The sequence below is a fragment of the Chaetodon trifascialis genome, chromosome 4, assembly GCF_039877785.1.
Source record: "Chaetodon trifascialis isolate fChaTrf1 chromosome 4, fChaTrf1.hap1, whole genome shotgun sequence".
NCBI classification, from domain to species: domain Eukaryota; kingdom Metazoa; phylum Chordata; class Actinopteri; order Chaetodontiformes; family Chaetodontidae; genus Chaetodon; species Chaetodon trifascialis.
The window spans coordinates 26,240,769-26,265,818 of NC_092059.1; the positions used below are offsets into that span (position 1 = coordinate 26,240,769).

Here is a 25,050-nt window from a genome sequence, read left to right on the forward strand (position 1 = left end):
ACAGCACATCACAGAAGAAATCCTTAACTGCTGCTCACTATTCTCTTTGCTGTGACTATGAGATGCCGTTAGCTAATTAGCTCAGTTCACCAAGCATCTAGAGGCCCTATCATCTGACTGGAGTCCACCCCTGACCGAGAGCTCAGAGCACCGGAGGAGAGTTGGTGTTTGCACCGCTGGCACTGGGCTCAGCCGCCTCCTAGTGAGTCCAGGGACGACAAAGACACTGGACATGAGAGCTGTGAACTGGGAGAGCAGTTGGTGTTTGCTGTAATGTTGGAAAGAAAAGACAGTTTGGGTACTTTTTTTTTAAAATCTTATATCAAATAAGACTGGCATGTGGTCAGAAAAAACAGCGTCACAAATGTACAAAATTAGAAACACGCAGACTGTGCAGGAGCACTGTGTGCCCGAGTTCGTGGGTAGGACCAGACACAGACTGCGCGAAATTAAAAGAGTCAATAACATTTAAAAAGTTCCTGGAGATCAGCTCGTCTGGGCAACAGATGTGAATATTAAAATCACCAATAATAAGGACACATTCGTATTTGGGCAGAAATTCGGCCAGAAATTCAGAAAAGTCACTTCTAAAGTCCTTACTGCCCTTACAAAAAAGAAGTTTATTCAAGTGCGCTATCAGTATACTTTTTTTAAACTAAAAATGAGGGAGTATGCATTCAGTTTACTTTTTATGTACTTATCAGAGATATACTTAACAAAAATATACTTAAGTATACTTACACTTAAAGCTTACACTTAAAAGTATAAAGAGAAGTCTAAGTATATTTGGCTTATACTTGTACTTAATCTTTTGATCAAGATATACTTAAGAAAAGTATAATGAAGTATTCGTGCCTTATAAAGAATGTTTAAGTATACATGGTTTGTAGTTGTGCTTACTCTTTTGATGAAATAGCCTATTTTTTCACACTTATTGGCTTCTTTGAAGTAGTACTTCAGCATGTTATACTATCTAATAAACGTACATGTTCCATATGTAAGTTTATAGTAAAAAGTCAGTTCTGGGGTGGAATAGGTTAGAGTAAATAGTACATGGGTGGAACTGAAACTGATCTTTTATGTACACAGTGTTTTTAACCCACACAGAGACAGATAATCATTTGGCTCATTTTATTTGAAAATAAATTTGACAATTCTTCCAAGGTGTGAGGGTATTTTAACAGACTTGATTCATACTGGCTGCTATTAAAAGACACATTTTTAAATCTCACCAACAAACATCAAGTCAAATAGCAAAAGGAGTCTCTATGTAATACATAAACCAGCAACCCATTCTTATTCTGAAGGCGTCATATGTTGATGTTTTTGCAAGTCCCTGTAAGTCAGAACCTCTCATGGGAGTAGGCAATGCAGTCCGTTCGCACTCACTCTGACTGAGCCGTTACCACCATGTTGCCACCAAGGAACGGGGTTCTCGCCGGGAACCACAAGAATCCACAAACTGACAAGAAAGAAAGAAACAGCAATATTATATCAATATATGCATCACAATGACATATACTATATATTATTTTAAGGATAAGGTAGTGTCCCAATCTCGAAGATGAAGACGGGTGGATGAATGTGAAGTGGGACAAAGGCAGGAAACAAAAAAAGACGGTCCAGTCTTTTTTCCAGCAAAGGTTCTAATGCTTGGTGGTAAGTCATCCGAACTTTATAAATTAGCTAGCAATTGACTTCTGTCATGTAACTAGCTTGATGGAAATATTTAATGTGTAACTAACATTATATATTAGCATAGTTTATCAGTCTGTTAGTCTTTGTTTTGGTTACTGGGAGCTAATAATTTTTAATAATTGCTAATTAGGGACTTGGGGCACGCCTCGAGCCCTGTATTCAACTTGTGACTGTGTCCAAAGTATTTGCTGTAGAAACACAAAAATTACACCAAATCGTTCAGGAAGTCCTCAGGAGAGCAACTTTGGTTTGGTCAGCAGAAGCCCGAACATGAGACCAGCGCAGAGGCAGAAAATTGCTCCTTTTCTCCCTCTGAGTGTGTTTGTGTCTGAGTGCTGAGAGCGGGCGTGTGTGTGCATGTGTGTGCGTGTGCGTGCAGCTGTGTCTCATAGAGACTGATTAGGAGGGCCCCTCAAGTTGTCGTGGCAACCTCTGAGGCTCAGTACCTCTGTGAGCACTCACACACAAACAGACATATGTGTATATAATAGATCATAATGTACACAATGTTGGGCAGTAGCCCCAAGTCCCTCTCTTGTTTATGCCTATAATGTGATGTCCAAAGAGATCCAACATTGCTGCACTGAAACTCATTATTTTTGTAGCGAAAAATTAAGAAGAAAAACATACACATTACTATTGTTACTATGTAACAAGTAACTATATACACAGCCCCACCTAATGGCAAAACAGTGTCATCCCAGTAGGTGTGTTAGAAGCTTTTTCTAGCCAGTTGTAGGAGATGTTTTATATGGAAGCATACATTGTGTGACTTCTTCCACACTAACTTTTTATGCAATTTTAATTCACCCAGTTTACACAAAACTTTTTCACACAGACAACTACAGTGACCTATGCAAGAAGAGGGAGGAATTCATAAAAGGTGAGACATCTGGAAAAAAAACATTCAAGAGGAAGATAAAGCCAAACAGTAGGTGGATGGACGATGTGGAAGAGGATGAGAGGCCAACAAAACAGGGCACTACTTAGATAAACAACAGTATGAAGATTCCATGCCACCTCTCTAAGCAATTCTTAAAATTTAAATTATAATTTTGACAGCAAAGAAGCAAAAAGGCAAGCTGTACTCCAAAAGGGGCAGCAGACTAAATGATTGAAGGCCTGAAGAAGGAGCTGATGGCAAAACAAGCAACTTTAGAGGTAAATTATTTGCAAGGCTTGCAAAATTAGAGATAGTCATTTGGAGTTGACACAATAACTTGTATGTGACTTCTGCTTCTGCTGCCACAGAGGATGCAAACTATTTCACCTTGTTGACACAGTAGACTTCATCTGTTCATTTATGGATCATTGTGTTTTGGTGGAGACAACTACCGTATATGAGCTATCATCAGATGAGGACCTACAGCCCAGGAACTGGAATAAGGCACAGCGGCACATAAAAGAACTTAAAAGAGAGAACAGGAGGCTGAAAGAAGACAATGTTAAACAGATACTAGATGCCATGAGAGGTAATTTTATGAATTTAGAAAAATTAAGCTTAACAATCACTGTTCATGTCTTGTATTTAGCTTACTGAAACTTGCAGAAACTCTGATTATTTTTTTCTTCAAGGGACTATTATGATATTTGTCTCAACATTCAGTCATGAGACTTAAAGCTTTTGCACCCTTGTCTTAAAATCATTTATATCTTCATTCCCTTAACAGAGCTTCCAGTAGTAGTGACAGAGTTAAAAGAAGTAATTGAAACAGTCACCTATCACACCTCAACTCCTGCATCTACCTGGTCAACACCCACACCATCTGTCGACTCACCAGTTTCTGCATGCATTTCTCCTCAAGTGGTGTCTGATGCTATGGTAACTACCTCACATACACAGATATGTTACAGTCCTTGTGGATAAATGCTAATTACTGTATAACATCTCCTGTCTTTGCCATGTGCAGCAAAACAGTGACACAAAAGATTAGGCATTGGCAGGGGGTCAGGGAATATGAATAATAACTCATATTATTGGTGTGCAACGACAGTATGATCAATTGCAAACCAACTGATCACTGACCACTTCTACATTTTTTTTACAGAATGACTGCATTGTTCCAATTACTGTCACCAGATTGATTGATTGATCAGATGCAACACCGGCGCCCTGCGTGTTTGACACTGAAATGCTATAAAACTAAATCTTTCAAGGTCACTTTAGGTCAAAGGTCATCTGACCCATCGAAAGGTCATATATAACTTTATATTAGTGTTTAACAGTAACCATGTGCATATTTCTTACCTTCACTCTGTCTGCAGCAGGTCTTTCCACTCTTGGAACAGCGTTTTTCTGTAGGCAAAGTGCATTGGCATAGGAGCTCCTCTCTTCTTTGGCTGCCAGTAGTGATACAAATAGTCCGGACAGTTGCTGCAGACCTGGTGGTCTGTGAGGCACTGTGTGTGTACTGCAGTGTTAGCATACATTTGTAGCACAACTAGCCAATCAGAACTGTCAGATCTTAATAAGGCGGAATTTATAACATATCAGCGAAATCTAGAGTTGCTGACATTTTCTTGAAGCCATTTTTTTTACCTAGTAATTAGATTAAGCAATGTGCTGTGTCCATTGAAATTCTCTGTCCAAGTTCAGTGTCAGTGCTTTTTCACACTTCACACATTGCACTGTGATTGTCGCCCTAGAGTTGTTCATGTTTGTACAAACTGCTTTGACTGTTTTATTGTGTTAATTCTGGATGGTGGTTTTAGGGTGATAGAGAAAAAAAATAAAGTAATGTTTTGTTCTGTTTGTGTGTATGTGTTTTAACTCACAGGCCATGCTCTGTCAAAGTTCCCTGACATCAGCATGCAAGATGTGAGACGTGTCATCAGAAAAAAATGCAACAACGAAAGCTACACCAAGCAAGCCGCTGCAAAGAAGACTATATAAAAAGAACATTTTTATTTCCATTTAGTTGAAAAAGAACAAAAGATTTCTTTTGGTTGGTTTGGTTCCATTGCCTCAGGATGGCTGTTTAACCAGGGCACGCGCATACACACACACACACACACACACACACACACACACACACACACATATGTGTGTGTGTGTGTGTGTGTGTGTGTGTGTGAAACAAATATGTTTTTAATCCTGAGAATGTGTTGTTTTATTGTGAATGATACCTTTATATGTAATTAATAGCACTAAAAAAGTAGTCCACTGGTAGAGTACATGAGTTAACATCAAGTCTACTTAAAATACAGCTGAAGTTATATTTCAAATAGAAAATAATACCTTAAAGTAACCTAGTAGTATATTTTAAAGTGTGAAAATAATATATAGATAGTAAACTATAAATATGATGTTAAGTTCACTTAGTATACTTGAAGTAAAAAAAACTACTAAACTAGTAGCTTACTGAGAGTTTACTAAATTTAGACTTTTAGTATACTTTAAAGTGAACTTTCATGACCTATTAAGTGGGCTAGAAGTATATAACTAGTAAACTAGCAGCATACCTATAAGTTCACTTGCAGTATAGTTGAAGAACAAAATAAAACTTAGAATGTAAACTAGTTGTGTACTTAAAGTTTACTACTCTTACACCTAAAAAATACTTAAAGTATACTTTTATAAACTAAAAAGTGGCCTAGTATTATACAACTAGTAAACTAACAGTATGTCTATAAGTTTACTTGCTGTATACTTCAAAGTATACTTTCATAAACTTAAAAGTGGGCTAGAAGTATATAACTAGTAAACTAAGAGTATACCTAAGTTCACTTGTAGTATAGTTCACAGTACAAGTACAGTATAAAATAAAACTTAGATGTAAACTAGTTGTGCACTCAAAGTGTCTTTTACACTTAAAGTATACTTTTTATAAACTAAAAGTGGGCCAATTTAGTCCCAAGAAGTATTGAAGTAGTAGACTTACAAGTATACTACTAATACATTGATATTGAATTTTACTTAAGTATACTTACTAAAATGAACTTGAAGTATACTACTTTTTTCGTAAGGGTAGGTACCCCAGAGAAGTGAAACAACTGAAACGTATGACCGTATGGTCGATTTTCGCCAAATCCTTGGCAGAGGAGCGAAGATCCAGCAGTGTTTGGCGGTCATACAAGACAGTGAGCTGACATTAGAGATAATAATAGCACTAACGCAAACAGCATTGACAGCGAGAGATGGCAAGCTACACACACATATCTCCCGAGTGTGTTGGCAATTAAGCTTGTCTTATTTCTACAAAAAAAAGAGGAACTTAAATTCAGAAGATGTATTTTTCTGTTCAATAAGGAAAATAGGTTTGCAAATTTTTGCTTTCTTTACATTTTGGGAGTTTTTTTGTTTATATTATTATAGACTAAAAAAAGCTAAGAGCACTTGTGGACCATAGCAAACTTGCATCTCCCAGCTGAAACTATGGGGGGCCACGCTACTATCTATCTATCACGTCTTAAGGTACAAAGTGATACTCGGGGCTAGCTGGTGAGCATGCTAACTTCACAATGGCATCTTTGACGTACTGTCAAAACTGTTTCTTCTTCACATTCTGTTGATGTTAGTTCATTTTTTAATATTTTAAACTAAAATTCTGGCCATATCTCACACACCATCAGGCACCTTCAGCCCCTCGTTGTGAACCTCAGCTCCACCATGTAATTCAATGCTTTCACATTCTGCCGAAACTATTAGTTGCATTATGTGTTGTTCTTTTAAAGACTATTAAAGCTTCCTTAGATGTGTACCCATCTGAATTTGAAAAATGTTGCGGGTTTTATTCTTAGAGTAACCCAGGGGGTCTATTGCTGCTCTTCTTGGTATGAGCCTCCATGCATGCTGCCTGGGTAGGAGGGGAGCTTCCACAACACAACCATACAGCCAATCATAATTGTACTGCCTGCTTATGGAGGAATAATGTTGATGTAAGTGGTCCTGGCAGAGTGTGCATTATTAAACAAGATAGTCTAAACAAGAATATTAAATTAATGGCAAACAAGCATGTTAAATTTATGGCAAAAGCACAAGTCCGTGATATAAAAGTAGGGCATTGACACACATACACACCACCATCACCATCTGTATGCCAGTGCTTGAGTTTAAATAAAGAAGGTGCCAGTCCTGTACACCAACATTTGCTCAGCATGCACTTGAAGCTTTTAAGAGGAAGAGGTATTTTTGTCTGATATGCTTAAACAACAATGGCTTGTTTATGCTAGTAGACACAAATTCTGATCTATAATGTATGTAAAAGCAGTGCTGGAAGAAGTACACAGACCTTTTACCTCAGTAAAAGTATCAATACCACACTGTAACAAGTCCTGCATTCCAAGTTTTACTTAGTACAGATATACTTGTCAGCAAACCGTACATTAAGTATGAAAAGTGAAAATCTTCTTCTTTCCCTGTAAGGAGTCGCCACAGGAGATCATCTGTTTCCATCTCGCTGGCAAACCAGGGGCCGGCCCTCCCGGCACAGAAATCAGAACTGTATGATCTGCATATTTGATTTGGCATCTGCTTTTCATGCGGGGTGCCCTTCCTGACGCAACACTGCTCATTTATCCAGGCTTGGGATCAGCAACAAGTAAAATCATGGCTTGCGCATCCCCAGTGGCTGGGATGGTTTACCATTTTGCCCAAGGACAGTTCAACATGTGGACAGGAATACGTGGGAATAAAACTGCCAACCCTGTGATCAGAAGATAACCTGTCCTACTTTCTGAGCCACAGCCGCCCCATGAAAAGCAAAAATGATATTGTTAAATATTGTATTATTTCAACTGATGCATTATAAGAAGCATATTAACATATCTTCATCTGAAAAGTAACTAATAACAAAATAACTGTCAGATAAATGTATATATATATATTATCATATGTTTTATTTTTAAAAATGGTTTTTTTTATATAAAGATTTGGGTCAATGACATTAGCTTGCGTAACCCAGGTTAAAAGATCTGCCTTAATATTATTATTGCACACCCTCTGACCCCTCGACGTCACTACCGCACGTCACTCAGTCATGTGACCGCACCCAACCAATTGTGTAGCCCATAGCCACAGTGTATTGGTTAACCTATCTGGCTAATATTAAAAAGTTATTGATATTTGACTAACGAGTGCAATTACCGGCTACATTGGTGGCGAGCTAGCCAGGAGTTGGTTGGTACAGCAATTAATATTGGATCATTAAACCTACATAAACAAATTATATTCAACCTCATCAGTTCCACTTGACATGGAAATTTTTGGAACTCTCGGGATAAAAATTCCAAATGCCATCCTAGTGGATGGGGCGGTTGAGCATCATTCCACTGAAATTATTGATTTTCTCCAGCAATATGGTGACATTAATCGTACTGAAATTATTGATTCTAGTTCATCGGAATTTCATCATATGCTCGTGGGTGAATACGTGTCGGGATCTTCATTAGCGAAATTATCCTTGTTATTGCCATACACATTTGTATCTGACGATGGCAATGAATTTCATATTCAAAACTTATCTCAAATTTACTCATCAAAGTTGGGTGGCTCAAAGACTGACGCCTATTTGTCTGACTTGAAAAAAATTGCAAGAATGTCTGGAAAAGATTATGTGGTGGTTCTTGGAGAAATGATGTCGCAAATACAGCAATCTATCACACAGCTTCATCCTGCCTCTTCCACTGTTCCAAAAATTGAACATCAGCCACCTGAGCAATCAAAAGTCCCTACAGGATCAAAAGTGCCTACTCTTGTGTTGAGTGACTTCACCGTTCGCGGCTGGGAGCCAACCACCTCTGTAGCACTACAGCATCACAGCCCTGCTGGTCTGGTAGGAGGCTGTCACAGCCTGCCCCCGCAATTCTCATTAAACTGCCACAACTCCACTCACATCCCTTCCCCCTAATGGACAATATTCAAAGGACAATTCTCATGAACACTCACTCAGACCCTCATGGATTGTTGTGACAGTACGAAGATTGTGTGCAAGCAACTTTGGGATACATTTATTTTCTCATTGTGAACTTTTGTATGCGGTTGTGTTGAATCTTGAACCAAACTGAGCCATATCTCAAGTGCACTTAAGTAACATTCTAACCGGTTGCCATAACTGCAGTTTTTGTATATATTCTGGGTTTTTCTATTTTTTTTCCCCTTATTTTTTGTTTTTGTAAATATTTTTGGGTTGTCATACACACTTGAAATACAAGGTACCTGTACTAATTTGCTACCTCCGACGTCCTTATTGGTTGCTGATCACTAGCTCCTGCAGCCGCATCTAGACTTCTGAGCCGATTCTAGCCCATAGCCACAGTGTATTGGTTAATCCATCTGGCTAATATTAACAAGTTATTGATATTTGACTAACGAGTGCAATTACCTGCTACACTTGCATCACTGGTCTATGGCAAAAAATGCAAAAGAGCTCTAGGACATTTCAACCTGAAAAATGCCGTGTGAGGCTGAGGCATAGCTAACAATTTTCCTTATATGATATTGGCGTGACACTTTGACACCTTGTCTGTTTTAGTGTGTTTGCAATGCATCTTAGAGATGGCTCTGCTGTAAAGAGCGCAATGTAAATAAAGACAATTCATCCATTCTTTCATTCATTAAGCACATCACACCTGTGTGGCATATGTGGAAAAATGAGCACTTTCAGTCCACTTCTTAATGCTCACTGCACAATCGGCAAGTTGCTGCCAGCAGTCTTTTCCAAAGCAGCCCATCTAATGAGGATGCCCGCTGTCTGTGCAATCAGTGCAATTCTTGATATGTTTGTCCTAAATTATTTTGCTAATATTTGTCAAACATTGAAGACAACTCTCTGCTCTCTACTCAGCAGGAGACAAGGACAAAATTTGTCCACAGACACATAAACACCTGGCAAAGAACTCAGATCTGTGTCTGTGGTAGCTCCTGGTGTCTCCTGGGGCCCGTTGCACAAAACTAGGATTAAGACATCCAGGATAAGTGACTGAGCTGAGTTCAACCAATCCAAAACATGAGCGTCCAGGCTTAATTGGTTGCAACAAGCCAGGTGAAACCTATCCTGGATAAGTATGTGCACATGGCTTCCTCAAATAGACCCCGCCATCGATCACAGATTCACCGATTCACCATGGCAACTAGAGTGGCATACTTTCCCCCGTCGGAGGCAGAAGTCCTCATGGAGGCTTACGAGGAGGTGAAGGACCAAATTAAAAAGAAAGGCAACACTGCTACAGTTATAAAACAAGAGAAAGCGTGGCAAAGTATTGCAGACTGCCTGAATGCATAAGTAGCGCACAAATACCCACTCACTGCTCCGCTGAAACATCACAATTACAATCCAAATAGTTGATTAACATCTCCAAAAACGTAGTTGTACTCTGATTATGAATCAGTTGAAATATGTAATGTAATGTAATGTAATGTAAATGAAATTGTGTAAATGTAACTCCATCAGACTGTATAACTCCTTGTTATTCCATGGTCTGGGTGAATACTCGATTCTGATTGGCTGCAGGGTGTCCGTTAAAAAGTGTTATAGGACACCTATAAAAAAAGTTCCGATCAAATGGCCTGATTGTTCTAAATTATTGCGCTGGCTCAAACGCTAGTTGGTAACCGTGGCAACAGAAACTTGCTTACCTTACTTATTTACTTATTTGCTTGATACAGAGTGAATGGTAGATAATATTTATAAAAAGGATTTAGGATAGACTTACTTGCTTGATACACATTTAATGATCAGAGTGAATGGTGGATAATATTTCTTGCAATAAAAACGGTTTAGGAAACTATCTGTGGACTTTGATTCTTTGAAACAAAATGTCACATCATCCTCTGGACACACACAAGCGGTAAGAGGTGCACTTGCCCTCTGAAATGATACTTTGTATCACGTAACATAACATTAGCAATCATGTCACTTCCCTCCACTGATTAGGTCTAATATAACAGCTGCGGCCAGAGCCGGTTACCATGGCAACGCGTCACAACGAGAGATATTAAAGAGTTCACTCAGCTGCTTCTTGTGGAAAAAATTACAATTTTAACGGTAAAAAACAACATTAACGTATTAATAATTGATTTAATATTTATTTCTTTCTTAAGTGACCATGGTATAAGTGGAGCTTCGCATTTGGACGGTTCACGCCTCCGCGTCGTCCATTCATTTATGATAATGGACACCTCGTCGGGCATTATCTCTTACATAATTTCTCTTTGGGATGAATAAAGTTGATCTTATCTTATCAAGTTAGATTGATTTGGCCTCTTATGTTTGTGCTGTACACAAGCTTGCAGGCCCCTGCATCCATTCATTTGTCTGTTCATTTGTTGTGTACGGATTTTTCCTGCATTTATTTGTGTGCAGACATGTGGGGTGTATTATATACAGACCGTTGGATGTGTATTTATTCTTGTGTTGTATAATATGCTTTGATTCTGTGCTTTCTATCTTGTAGAGTCACTGTGTGACTTCAGTTTGGAAAGGAACTGATGCTTTGATTTATCCTTACTCAATAAAGGAACATCATGTTACTCTTGATGTGCATTTATATTTATATTGGATGTGTATTTCATATATAGTCTATGGGAAACTGTCTATCTGATGATTGCAACATCATCTAAAATCATCATTTATCTACAATGACTGAAATTAATGAAATTGATTAAAATTGAAATGAATGATGCTTATGTTTTGTGTCAATGTTGAAATAATGACAGTGGATCTAGTTGAATGTGATAACAATGTGTAGTGGTCAGAGGAATAACTATTGGTTTCCATTTCTGATGACTGCTGACTGAGACAAGGGATGAGATTAAATAGATTCTGGAATTTAGCCTGGTCTGGAGCAGGCTAGCTCCACAGAATAAATCTCCATGGTAACTTATCCCATAACATATCCCACTTTCCGCTATCCTGCTTTTGTGCAACCGGATAACGGATAAGTTGAGCCAGGATAACCAACATATCCCGGCTTAATCCCTTATCCTAGTTTTGTGCAACGGGCCCCAGGACCACAATTTGCCATGATGACACACACACACACACACACACACACACACACACACACACACACACACACACACACACACACACACACACACACACACACACAAGCCGAAAACAACGTCAGCCGTGTCACTGCCGCTGGTAACAAGATGGACAGAAACGAAAAAGCACCAGAACTCTCAAAACACGGACATGAGCCTACGAACATGAGGCATATCACTGAAAATGAGACATGGCAAGTTACATAGACAACAAATTAGCCATTATACAATATAATTTTCCTTGTCAGTGGCATAGCCCAAGCAGCTTAGCAGAAGCCACTGGTCCATATAATTATAAATCAGTTCTTAATGATTTGTGAAGCTTTTACCATAAATTGCTTTTGCTTATAGGCTACACTTGAGCAAACCGGACAAGTTAAAAAAAAAAAAAAAGTTTCAAACACTCTGAGTTATCCCGTCACATGAAAAGGATCAAAGTAAAGTTTAGTAAATATGAAGCAGGTATTCTCAGACAAAGCCTCGTGAGTTGCCGTGTGTTTGGGGAATATGTGTTATAGTCAGCTTTCTTTCAAGGGCCTCTTTATTCATTTATGTATAATTAAACCATTAACTGCATAATATGCTTCAAAGCTACAGTAGGTGGCTGAATTAAGCACTTGCACAGTCTGTTATTCTGTCACTCCTTCCCATTTCCAGAGTTTAAACAAACAGTGGAGCATTTACTTCCCCATCTATGACTGACCCTGTCCATATGTGCAGCACTTGGAGAGGTCAGCCATGGATTGATGAATGTGTTGATGAAAGTTACATATGCAGCCATTATCAGAGGTCTTATTTAAGGTGATCAAGTGACAGCATTTCTTAGAAAACACAGTTAAACATTAATGTCACTGATTGTGGAAATGTGCAATGTGTGTTTCTGTCTCTGCATGAACCTGTGAAAACAGGCAGTTATGTGTGTGTGCATGTATGTCTACCTATTCAGAATTTTAAAGAGAGAGCTTGACACTTAATTAGCAAATAACAGGATAAGCCTGAAATAAGCCTCATCACTAATTCACCAATAATCACGGTTTACTGCACATTGTCTGATATCCCCAAGGGTGTGAAAGTGTAAATATATTTGGATAGTGTTTGGCCACACAACACTTGGAATGGAGATGATACAATTAGACAGGTGTGCAGGGGAGATTGAACCTAGACAGTTAAATAACAAAACGTTAGAGCACTATTTTTATTCAGCAGACCATCTCACATTTAAGAAAATCATCTTTTGTTATTCAGGATATAAAAGACAGCTTTGTCATGCTGGTTGCACATCCAAACCAAGGGAAAGGACGAGCCACACTGGTGCTTGCACACAAACCCACACACACAGTGGGAAAAATGTGCACCTTTGGTGACAATGTAATGCAACTGCAGAGGAAGAGCCAGCGGACAGAAGCGCAACCAAACCACACAGTCACACTCTTTGCACATAATGAAGCCTAATGCTCCCTGGAATGGACGATTATGTTCCAATTTTGTTTTCCTTTTAAAGGGTTTTGTATAAAAACAACTTAACACTACATAGTGTTTGAGGCGTGATAATTATTGAATTGTTACCACAAATGCGACACCACTGAGTAAAAACAAAACGGAAAACAAAACAAAAAGTTAGACAGTAGCATTTAAAATAATGGCTGTCACGGACATATAAAGGCCCCTTGCTCATAAAGTTTGGGAAAAAAATACTAAGGGGGCACTGAATTAGTATAAAGGTATGTTCAGTATTGTTTTAATTCCCACTGCATTAATTCCATCAGTGCACCAACCTGCTGCACTTTCTCTCATATTTTACCCTTCTCTATTGCTGTTTTCCTATTTTCCCATAAATCTCCTGTATTTTAACCTTAAAAAGCTGGCTGGGGTCATAACCGCCTGTTTGATGTGTTTGCTAAATTCCCGTCCGGTACAGTACAGCAGGAGTCAGTTGTAACATCGATTGACAATGAGTCACTCATTCAAATGGCACCTGCCAATAAAACAGGAAGACGAAGAAGTAGTAGAAGAAAGATGAATGTGGGAGGGAGCACCTGCCAAGAAAGGCTAAAGGTTTGTGCAAGTATCTCACCAAATGGGAGGAGGCTCACTCATACTTAATGAATAGCCTTTAGTGTTTCCATTGATATCATGCAGGGATGTTCACAGCATTTCACTTTCAACCAGGTATCTGATTCTGATCACCTGACTGTAGTCACTTAACGTAGGAACTTTTTAACTCAATCCTTGCTGCTCTCATATTTCAAAGCAAGTGTTTGCCTAATGGTGATTTTAGGATTCACTATGTGCGCTCATGTCTAAATGGAAGGGGGCATTGGAGATTTTCCTCATTTACAAATCCAAATGTGGACAGGTAAGATTATTACACTGACCACAGAAACAGTGCTTTGGAAATGCATTGTTCTGAATTTATAAAGGAAAAAAGGAAACATGGAGGAGGTACTGCGATTGTATTACAGTATCTACGTCACATTAAAATGAACAAAAAACACAGAGGCCTCTTAGTAAAATACAGTAATATACAGACTGGGAAATGACTGGTGACTTGCCATCACCCTCAGTATTCTCTTCTGGCTAATGCTTCAAAATGATGCTTAGCAATTTGATTTTTACAATTTACGCTTGAGGAGGTTTGTGTATCTCGCCAACAGAGACCTATTTGATTTATATCTCACTATGCCATCAGTGATCCGAAACATCTAGTTAACAGATCAATACAATTCAAATGAGCCCTGTATCGATGCAGCAGGTTATGGTGCAATATGGAGCAATTCAAAACAGTGTTTTGCAACAGTGAGGATATTTGCACTGTAACTAAACTTATTTTTGCTTGAAATAAATAGATCAAAACAGCTCTTCAACTTCAACAACTTGTTTTGAATGAAATATTGTGAACAATTTGGAATATCAGTTGTTTGCATGCCTGCAGGTCTGTGATTCACCAAACTGTTGGCTGATCAGCACCAAATGAAAATAAATGGTGAGTGACACGAAGTCCTCGTAGGCTCGGACGGGTGGAAACTACTCAATAGATGCAGAATAAATAGAGAGGTGTCTTGTGTACTGCATTATTCTTTTCCTGTATTAATCAGACCAATTCCAGGGAGTTATCTGCGCAATCCACAAATCAATCACATTCTTACAGGGCAGGTAACTGGGACATTGAACTGTTTCTTTAACTTCAAGATATTTTCATTCAAAACTTGGCAGGTGAATAAAATTAACATGGTGATTCAATTTTGAAGAAATGCTGAAGACAAAGGTTTGTTACCTGCTTCTGCATTTTCACTCTCATCATCCTCATCCTCTTCTTCTGTGGGGGTTGGATCCTCCACACCCACCTGATCCATCACAATACACTCTGCCACACCTGTCTAAGGTCGACACAGAAAGATCAAGTTCTACACTGAAAAATGTTCTCCATGTTATCTGTCATCATTTATTACTAATATCCATGAGTTCTACCATGAGACACTGTGACCAGCTGTATTAAACAAAATCACAAGAAGAATTTCAGCTGTCAGAGGCATGTTTTGTAAATTATATGCTATTAAAACAGGCTTTTTCCACAGCAGACATTACAGCTTGTCATAGCAGGACAAGATCAGATGTAATTGATAACATTAAAGTGACTGCATTCCACTTAGCTGAGCTGGTTCCATGTTCTCGGTTTTGCTACTCACTTTGTTTTATTTTCCTGCTATGACAACTTTTCATTCACTAAAGTCTTCCGTAAACAAGCTCCAGCACTGTTTTACATCATCATGAGTGTATTCCAATAGTTTCTATTTTCCTCAGTGAGGTTGGGTGTCAAAGTCTGCTCTCAGTGTTACAAATGGAGCCAAAAAATAAAAAATAAAATGTGGCTACAGGGTGTGTTCAGCTGTTTACCTTTAGAGATTCCAGCTGCACCACTTGACATTTCTGAAGAAGCTCCACAAACAGGTAAATAAGCAAGGCCTGCATGACAGAAGATGGAAAACATCCACAATTTTTGTCTTTGAAATGGGTCTAACAGGAAAATACAGTGGTGGAAAAAAGTTTTCAGACACCCCATGCATTTGTGAAATATTGCATTTAGAATCACTCTTAGGTCTTCAAGTGCTATTTCTTTTAGTAGAGTCACAGCCAAAATACTAAACAAATCCTAAAAAAGCCATTAAAAACTAAAAATTGATTGGTTTCATAAAAATACAAAAGAAATTTTTAGTATTGGGTCATTTTGGTACCAGTGAAGGGTACAGCTGCCGCCAGATAGCCAGGAAGTGCAGATGCAGTCCTTCAGCAGTTGGATACACTCTGCGGAAATACAAACCAACAACTTGGAAGACAAACCAAGATTTGAGCGTCCAAGGGTTTCTTCAGCAAGAACTGACCGCATCCTGATCCGCATGTGCAGGGAAAACCGCCGAATGACATCACAGGAGCTTCAGCAGCAGTGGTCAAACCAAACTAGTGTCCAGTGTTCCACCCGCACTGTGCGTGGCGGACTTTTAGATCGTGGCTTAAGGTCCTACAAGGCTGTCAAGAAGCCCCTGATCAATGAGAGACAGAGGTTAGCCTGGCATCGTTGGGCCCAAGCACACAAGAAGTGGACAGCCATGAACTGGAAGAAGATTCTGTGGTCAGATGAGTCCAGTTTCCAGCTTTATCTTCCTCCTGCTAATGTGAAGATACGCAGAAGGCCAGGCAAAGCATTATCTCCAGCATGTACAGTACCTACTGTCAAGCATGGTGGAGGCAGTATCATGGTTTGGGGAGTGAGTGAGTGCTGCTGGTGTTGGTCATCTCACTGTTTGTGATGGCAGATTGAACTCTGCCAAGTATTGTGCCATTCTCGAAACCCATATGCTCCCTTCTGCACGTGCACTGTTCCGTCGAGGTCAAAACTGGATGTTTCAACAAGATAATGCCCCTTGCCACACATCCAGGGCCAGTCAAACTTGGCTGCAGGAGCACAGTATCCAGGTCTTAGAGTGGCCAGCTCAATCGCGGACATGAGCCCCACTGAAAATCTGTGGTGGATTATCAAAAGGTCTGTTTCAAAGTGTAAACCAAAGAATTTAGAAGAATTAAAAGCAGTAATTCAAGAGGAATGGGACAAGATTACCCCTCAACAGTGTGAAAGGCTCATGGGGAACATGCCAGCCAGGATTAGAGCTCGACTGCGTGCTAATGGCAAGACTACTAAATATTAATTTGATGATGTGATGGTTTATTTTTTTATTTTTTGTTTGTTTGTTTGTGTTCAGTTTTGAACACATTCTCTGTTATTTTTTGGCTTTCCAGCAATGTTGAGAACTGACATATTGAAACTGTCCAGAATTTAGTTTTGTTAGTTTTTCTTATAAACAATAAACAAAAAAATATATAATTTGTATTTGTTGTGTCTGTCTATTGCAACCACACCTTTTGAAACACAAAAAAGATTTTTCCACAAATATGTCATGATAATATTTGAGACTGTGTAAAATTTTAAGGGTGTCCGAAAACTTTTTTCCACCACTGTAAGTGAGTGCAACAGTCCTGTACACAGGCACGTTCAGGCTTATTCGGGATGAACTGTGCCTCGCCTGGAAAGTGGGTGAGGGCAGGTGGTAGCAGCAGGGGGCAGTGACAGAAAGCTACAGTCAAGAGGGACAGTTGCCAGGAGTCTTTGCAGTTCATGCAGGAAGTCATACATTTTTCATTTCATTTACTTTATCTACTTAATAAAATCTGGGGGAAAACAGTACATACAGGAAATTACAGCAACACTCACTTCCTGTTTGATCCAATCCAAATTTAGACAATGGCACCAGTACTCAGTCTCCAGTAATTGCTGTCTTATTCCTGAGTGTGATAGGTCAGTCTATCACATTGTTTCCTTGTTTTCTCATGGAGAAAATGTCTGGGTGTGGATAATAAATTGACTCGAACTGATTTATTATAAAGGTTATGCCCACTATTATATACAAGTAGCATCTTTGAAATCTGGGGCAAGAGTTAAAGTCTTGGCTGAAACATACCATTAATTCAAGTGTGTTTGCTCAAAGTGTGAGCCTGGGACATATAAGAGGTACGATTTTTCTTTTATCCTCCAGACACTGAACAGAATAGCCCCCTGTCTAGGAAATGCTGTTTCCTTTGACCTCTCTCTCAGTGTCATCTTTCTTAGTGACTGGATCTCTTTTTGGAGACTGTTAAGACTGATTTACGCTCATTTCACCACATCTTGTCTTTCAAGAAAATAAAAGTCCACTGAGGTATGTGTTACTCACCTGAACAAAGAAACCAACAAGAAAGGAGACAAGGAAAGGCACCAGTCCAGCATGGGCTATTGTCACTGGAAGACCTAGAAATTGAAACAATGTGAACATTTCTGAATTCAATTCCCACCCAAACTGATTTGAAGACATGTGTTAAGACAACATCTGACTTTTTGTCAGTGCATCGACCTACCTGTCTATCACTGTCTGCTTGTCTTTCTCCCTCACAGACACTCCTTTCTGCTCTGGCTCAAACTTACCATAAAATTTTATGGATAGTGCTGATTTCAATATGACATTTAAGTGATTGAACAAGTGCTAACTTGGAAGGGCTCCACCTTTGTAGAACTACATGAAGACCCTGCTGCAAACAAAGTAGTTAAATGTAATGTCCCATGTAATTTCCAGCTCTACAAAAATCTCTCTGGTGTTAAATACACTTCATAAAGCACAGTTAAATTTGCTCTGCCAATGAAAGCCAGAAGATGGACAGAGCTTTAATTATATTCCAAATGAATTCATAATGTAAAAAGGGAGTCCAATAGAAAGAATAAATATAGATCATCAAAGTTTTTACCATCATATGAGTTGAGTGAAACATGCCACACACCTGCAGAATCACAATTCAGTAATCAGTACAATAACCTTCCAAAATATGTTGTAATGTATATCTTGCTCAGAGTGTGTTCCCCATATCTGACTGATTCTCGTGTTCCCCAAATCCCATCAGTCCAATTTCATCAAGTGTGAAGAGGATGGCTGTCAAGCTACACAAATCTAACTCACCAAGTATTTGTTTTCAGTGTTTGCCATATCTCTGTCATCCAATGTGTTTTCCCTTAATGAAGCTGGCCAACTCTAACCAGTCATCCTGTACTCTACATTCAGTTTGTCATCAAATGTATGTTCCCCAAATCCACCTGGCTGTCAAGCATATTATGTAAACCCAGCTAGTCTTATTTTTCCAATACTGATTTTACTATTTACTCTTAAAGGTCCAGTGTGTAGGATTTAGTGGCATTTAGCAGTGAGGTTGCAGATCACAACCAACTTAAATACTCCGTCATTCACCCTCCCCTTACAAGCGTGTAGGACAGTGTTTCTCAACTCCAGTCCTCGGGCCCCCCTGCCCTGCACGTTTTATATGTTTCGCTCCTCCACCACACCTGATTCAAATGATCAGCTGGTCATTAAGCTCTGCTGTGGCTTGGTAATGAGCCACTCATTTGAATCAGGTGTGTTGGAGGAGGGAAACATCTAAAACATGCAGGGCGGGGGGGCCCGAGGACCGGAGTTGAGAAACACTGGTGTAGGAGAAGCTGCGGTGACCACAGAACTCAAAAAATACATGAAAGGCACTCTCTGGAGAAAGTGTTTGGTTTGTGCGTTGAGTGCTACTGGAGAAACATAGTGGTGCAACATGGTGGACTCTGCTGAACACTGTCAGAAATCAACAGTCTTTTTTATTAGATTTTATTAGAAACTGGATAAATGTTGAACTCTAAGTCAAAGTGTTAACAATCACGTTTATAGTTAACGCAAAGAGTAACCAGCGTTACACTGGTGGCTGTGTGTTTGTAGACTGCAAATCTTTTCAGTTTTACTGGGATTAATGTTCTAACTGCTCTGTCCTCACTGTGGACTACTCCTGCTACAAGCTAACGCAAAGTTAAGAAGTCGGTCAGTGTTCTGAGGGAATAGCAGAGACCCTGCTGGACATTTAATCATCAAGATAACGACAGAGGACGACATATGTGACTCACAGAGACTGGAACAGTGGACATAACTTTTTCCTGCTGTCTTTGTGGGTTTTCACGCTGCTTCACATTGGATTGCTGCTCGTCTGCGTGGGATGGTCACATGTTAAAGTTGTTTACATGTTGGTCCACATTCTACAACCTCAAAGTGGACGTGCCGAGCAAAGCGAAGACCTTTATGTTGCTCATGCCTATTCTGAACTTACAATGCTTCTTAAGAGTTGTGCCTGTGCCAGTTTAAAAAGATGTTCACTGTAATGATCAAGTTTATAGGTAACACTAAGACTAACCAGCATTGCACTACAAAACAGAGCTCACTTTTGGCAGAGCAGCAGTTCTCTTCAGTCTGATGTGTTATTAATGCCATACTATAACCAACACTCTTATCATGCTCATAATTATAAATTAATCTGTCTTCTACAACGTTACCTTTCATTAACTTCATGCAAAACAGTGATGTTCATCCCCAAGTGATTGATGGAAGCTGCACAGGCATCAGCCACTGTCGGAGCCATGCTCCACCAATAACATTTTGTCAAATGTCCTATCGACGATCATCAGCCAAACCAATTAATCATTTGACCTCTAAATATAATATTCCATTTCTGCCAACAGATCCCGCTAAATCTGACACACTAGACCTTTAATTGTCAATTCTGTCTTTCCCAAACCCCAAAAGCTGTCAGCTGTGTGTTCCACACATCCAACTTGTCATTAGATGGGTGCTTTCCCCAATTTTAGCACCTGGTCAACTGTTCTTCAAACCAGTTACCATGTGTATGATCCTCAAACCTAAATGGCGATTATTTTTTCCCCTATTGGCTATCCACTATGCTAACAGTATGTACTCAGACCAATCTATCTCGCCCACTGTGTCCCACAATGCAAAGCACTGGAGCGGTCACAACAACCAACCACCTTCAACAACAAGTAGGTGTCAAGAAATCAACTGTGTAGATTTTGAACACTGACAGTTTTTTGAAAATTGATGAAGAATTGAAAAAGTGCCCAAACATTTTCAGAGTTGAGAAGCTCCATTAATCAGTGGCTGAGGAAAGCCAGACCAACAACTGAAAGATATTTTTTTAATTATTGTACTGCTATTATTCTGTCATTACATTAATTTCTGACATATTTTATTGAACTTATACAGCTATTGCCGAGAAGGAAATGCTAACAATATGACCAAACCAGCATGAGCATTAACACAATAATACCATCAATCAACAAGTTTTATGAAAAGGCGCCCAGTGTGATTGAAGCAAGGAAAACAAGGATTATGTTACACTTCCAAAGCAACAGAAATACCAGGAGAACGAGTTTCAGCTCATGTTGTATTTTTCAGTGATGCAACAAAATGCTGTTGAATCTGGCTCTTTCCAATTGTCTGGCCTAGCATACTGCAAAATAAATTGATTGGACAGTTTTATACGGCATACTACTATGAAAAAGTATGTAGTACATACTGCATTTGTCTGTAGGATGTAGTAGATGGTTTCAAACACAGCCAGAATTTTCCATAGACATGATGTCTTGTGTGATTATGCATCTTACAAAGGTAAGAAAACAGAAGTATACTCACCTAAGATTCCAGTTCCCAGTATTGTTGCAATGGTCAAGAAATCTAAGAAGACAAATAAAACTTGGTCAGATCAATCAAAGTATTCAAAAAGTCACGCAATTAAGACCAACTTGTTACCAACAATAGCTGTGCAGAACAAGTGTCCAATAAGTTTCTGCTCAGGACTGACAAAGGCTCTTTTAAGGTGGGACGTGTTGGTGTCTATCATAAACTCACACAAGCTAACAAACTAACCCTAATCCAACCTGTGTGGCATGATTGGTAGCTTAGACTATGATTGATTTTAAGCATTCAAGAAAATGAAGATTTATTTTGCGCACCTCTTTATAGCATATTTTTTAGTTTTGGGGCTTAAAGAGGTTATTAAGACATCTATCGATAGGCTTAATTCCAAGTGAAGTCATAAATTACTGGCATTAAAGTCAAAGTAGAGTCTGAGATGAGTCCATGTCACTTGACTTCAGCACTTCTGTAATTCGATAAATGTCATTACAATATCAAGTAATTACATTATAATAACATTGCAACAATAAAAACAACAGCAATCTTTGGGACACACTGTTCAATTTTTGTCATGACTGTGTTCAAGAGGTTTTGTGTCAACTCCTAGTTTTAAAATTACCCAGGATATTGATTGACACTTTCAATTTCCAGGTCAGGGACAGTTCAGAACAGCAGACATAAACTGGATTGCCATGGAAAGTCTACTGTGTACTGGCAGCAAAAACTCAAATAAGTTAGTTCCAGCCATGATACCTCAGCTGAGCTTTCATTGTACCGGTCCCTCTCTACTGCTCCATCTCCTTTTTCAATTTACTCACAGTTGTAGAACGAAATACATTTCTCAAAACTGTACACATCATCTCTGAGATAACTCATTCTCACACAACCAACTTGGCTGACCTCACTGCAATGGCTCTGAGACTCAAAGCCAGCATTACAGCAAAGAACACTGACGCCCCACTCTGCAGTACCTCGCCAGCCTTAAAACAATTCCTTCCAGCTACAGAATGATGTTATGCAAACTGCATATAGTTCTGTGCAGCAGTCTGTAGTTTTCTATCAAAGTTGTTTTGGCCTCTTGAGGCTGGCTCCTAAAGCAAGTCAATCCTCATAGATGCCCATATTAAAAAGCACAATTTTAGAGCAGAAAAAACATGTTTATAGCTTGGTAGAAAAACTGTATGGCTTCATTTCCCCAATTATGACAACTGCATAGTCATTTTGAGTGACAGCTAGCTGCTAGGTTTTAGCAACCAGGCTTCATTCAGCTTACCTCAGCTCCACCCACCAAGCTCCATCTCTTTGCCCATTTTTTGATTAACATGGAGTTTGGCGGTGTCAGGGCAAAGCCACTATCACTGAGCTTCACAATGGCTCTTCAGAATTTCAGAGACTACGTCCATGTTTTATACACTCTTTGTTTGCCAGTGGTGTTTTGTAATGTTTAACAACCTTGTGCTATTTTGCCATTTCCCCCTTTGGAAGAATAAACTAAAACTGTCTAAAAACATGGTCTGAAATTATCCCCTTCAGGAGTGTAATGGGATACTTACTGATCAGTAAAATGACCAAAGCTATTAAAATATGGCCCAAGTTTGATATGATCTGATTGATACTATAACTAGAAATGTATTTGGGAATTATGCTTATCTACTTTCTTGTCAAGAGCTACATGAGAAGATCAATACCACTCTTGTGTCTGTATGGCAATTCTAAAGCCACAGCCAGCAGCTGATCAGCTTAGTTTAGCATAAAGACTGGAAACAGGGCAAAACAGCTAGCCTGACTCCATCCAACGGTGACAAACTTGACCTTGAAATGCCTCCAAAGTTCATGAACTAGCAAGTTATAGTTTTTTTTTAATCCATACAAAAAAACTCCCTGACAACTCCCTAACTAGGTATCCTATTTCACCTGAAATGAGAGGGCCTCCACCAGAGTCAGAAGAAATTATAAAATTTTATGAAATTGAATGTCAGGCGAATTAAGCTTCAGGGAAAATTAACAGGGATGCTACATCACAACACAAAGGCCATGCATTAGCAGCTACTGCCACCTATAAGTGGGCCCCTAACTCCTCCTGGTTACTGAAGCCATGTGTTGTTTTATTTACAAGGGAATGCCTGAATACAGTATTAGTGAAAACAGCAAATCTCAGAAGGTTTAAACACTGGACCAGGAACAGAGGTAAAATAGCAATGAGTGTATCACTACCTGCATTTACTATTGTGTGTGGGAGGCCTCATTATCTTGGGCATTTCTGATAGAGACTATTAGAGAAAAAAAGGGCAAAGAACGGATTTAATTTGGTCACACTTTTGTTATCAAAAAAGAAAAATCTAAAATCCCACTGGCTCCAAAATGAAATCAGTTTTGACTGTTTTGTTTAGAAACTCAACTGTAAATACTGGACCCCCACTTACCACTTTCCGGTGGTAAACTTTGGAAGGGTTAGCATTGTTGCTTTTGGTCTTGTCGAAGCATTTGTTGACAATAAGGAAACTGCAGAATACACATGGTTTACTTGATACTTGATACTTGGTTTACTTCCTGTGAATCCATATCTATGTCAGTGGTACATTCATGTCATGCCTGTGTAGTCAGTAATGAAAACAACAGAAAATCTTTCCTCAAGGTTTACTTTGATGGAAGTGCTTACATACAATGCTGCAGATTTCCAGAAAGACAATTCTTACACACGCTGTAATGCAGCTGCGAGACCCTTTATTAGGATGACAATAAACACCATCAACCAGCCCCTCTGTCACCACAGCTTGATAGTTGTATTGACGAGGCAGGTCACTTTTCTGTTGTATTCAAATCCATCACTTGCACTCTACGGAGCTGCCATCATCACTAGAAATAAGCTGTCATTCTAAATCAGCCTGATCATTTTTCATGATTCTCTTCTCAATCCTCCTCTGTGCTGTCCCACCACCCCTCTAAAGATGGCTAAGGGACATATGGTGTCAGTAATTAAACATGTCATCATAATCTTTTTCGGATTGTCTGTGTTCACACAGCTGCCGAGGCATGTAATATAATGACTCAATAACTTGTGTTACAGGCAGAGACAGGATTCTAAGCCTGAGATGGAAACATGGGCAAAGTGACCTTCATAGACTGATTTGGACGCGCAACAATTTGTCCTTTGTTTTCGGCATCCTTCAGTCTGGCACCTCTTAGTCATAATGTGCAGATGGAAGGAGACACACCCACATAGGGCTGGGCGATAAAACGATAACGATATGTCTCGCGATAGACTCGTAATCAATATCAATAAAAACTGAGTTCAATAAAACATTAATTTTTTTTTTTCTTCTTCGTCGGAAGAAACCAGAAGTTGCAAAGGTAACTCTCAGGTAACTGAGCACCGTAGGGAGTAATCACTGATCAGTGGGAGTGACACACTAACACGGCAATCATGTAACAGTATCACGTTCGGTTGTGCCGTCTCGTTGTCTCGTGTTTGATTCTTCGCGAGGAGTGTGATGAGAAATAGAAAGTGAGCGCTGCAGCGAGCGAAGAAATTGTCGATAAAACAGGGAAAGTCAGCTCGCCAGTATGGAGTTTTTTGGATTTTGTAAGTCGGACCGTAGTCAGACCAATGTGGTCTGTAAATTATCTGTAAACTATAAATCTCTTACGTGTGCTTTTTTTTTTAACACACTTGCAATAAAAATATAGTTGAATAGTTCATGTTTGTTTAGAGTAAGAAGAGTGACTAAAGTTGTTCAAATGTCTAGGCTGGTTTTATAGTTCAGTCAATCTTAC

At 39.2% G+C, this 25,050-nt stretch overlaps 1 protein-coding gene across 1 annotated transcript in view; it reads right to left on the reverse strand.

Annotated features, from left to right (window-relative positions):
• Positions 1 to 25,050, reverse strand: part of LOC139330497 (uncharacterized) — a 104,391-nt gene that overhangs the window by 75,692 nt on the left and 3,649 nt on the right. Inside the window, exons 2-5 of the mRNA XM_070961431.1 lie at positions 21,274 to 21,315; positions 17,947 to 18,020; positions 15,578 to 15,646; positions 14,958 to 15,060 (exon numbers count right to left, since the gene is read on the reverse strand). Of these exons, the coding sequence (XP_070817532.1) occupies positions 14,958 to 15,060; positions 15,578 to 15,646; positions 17,947 to 18,020; positions 21,274 to 21,315 (288 nt within the window). The remainder of the gene's footprint in view (positions 1 to 14,957; positions 15,061 to 15,577; positions 15,647 to 17,946; positions 18,021 to 21,273; positions 21,316 to 25,050) is intronic.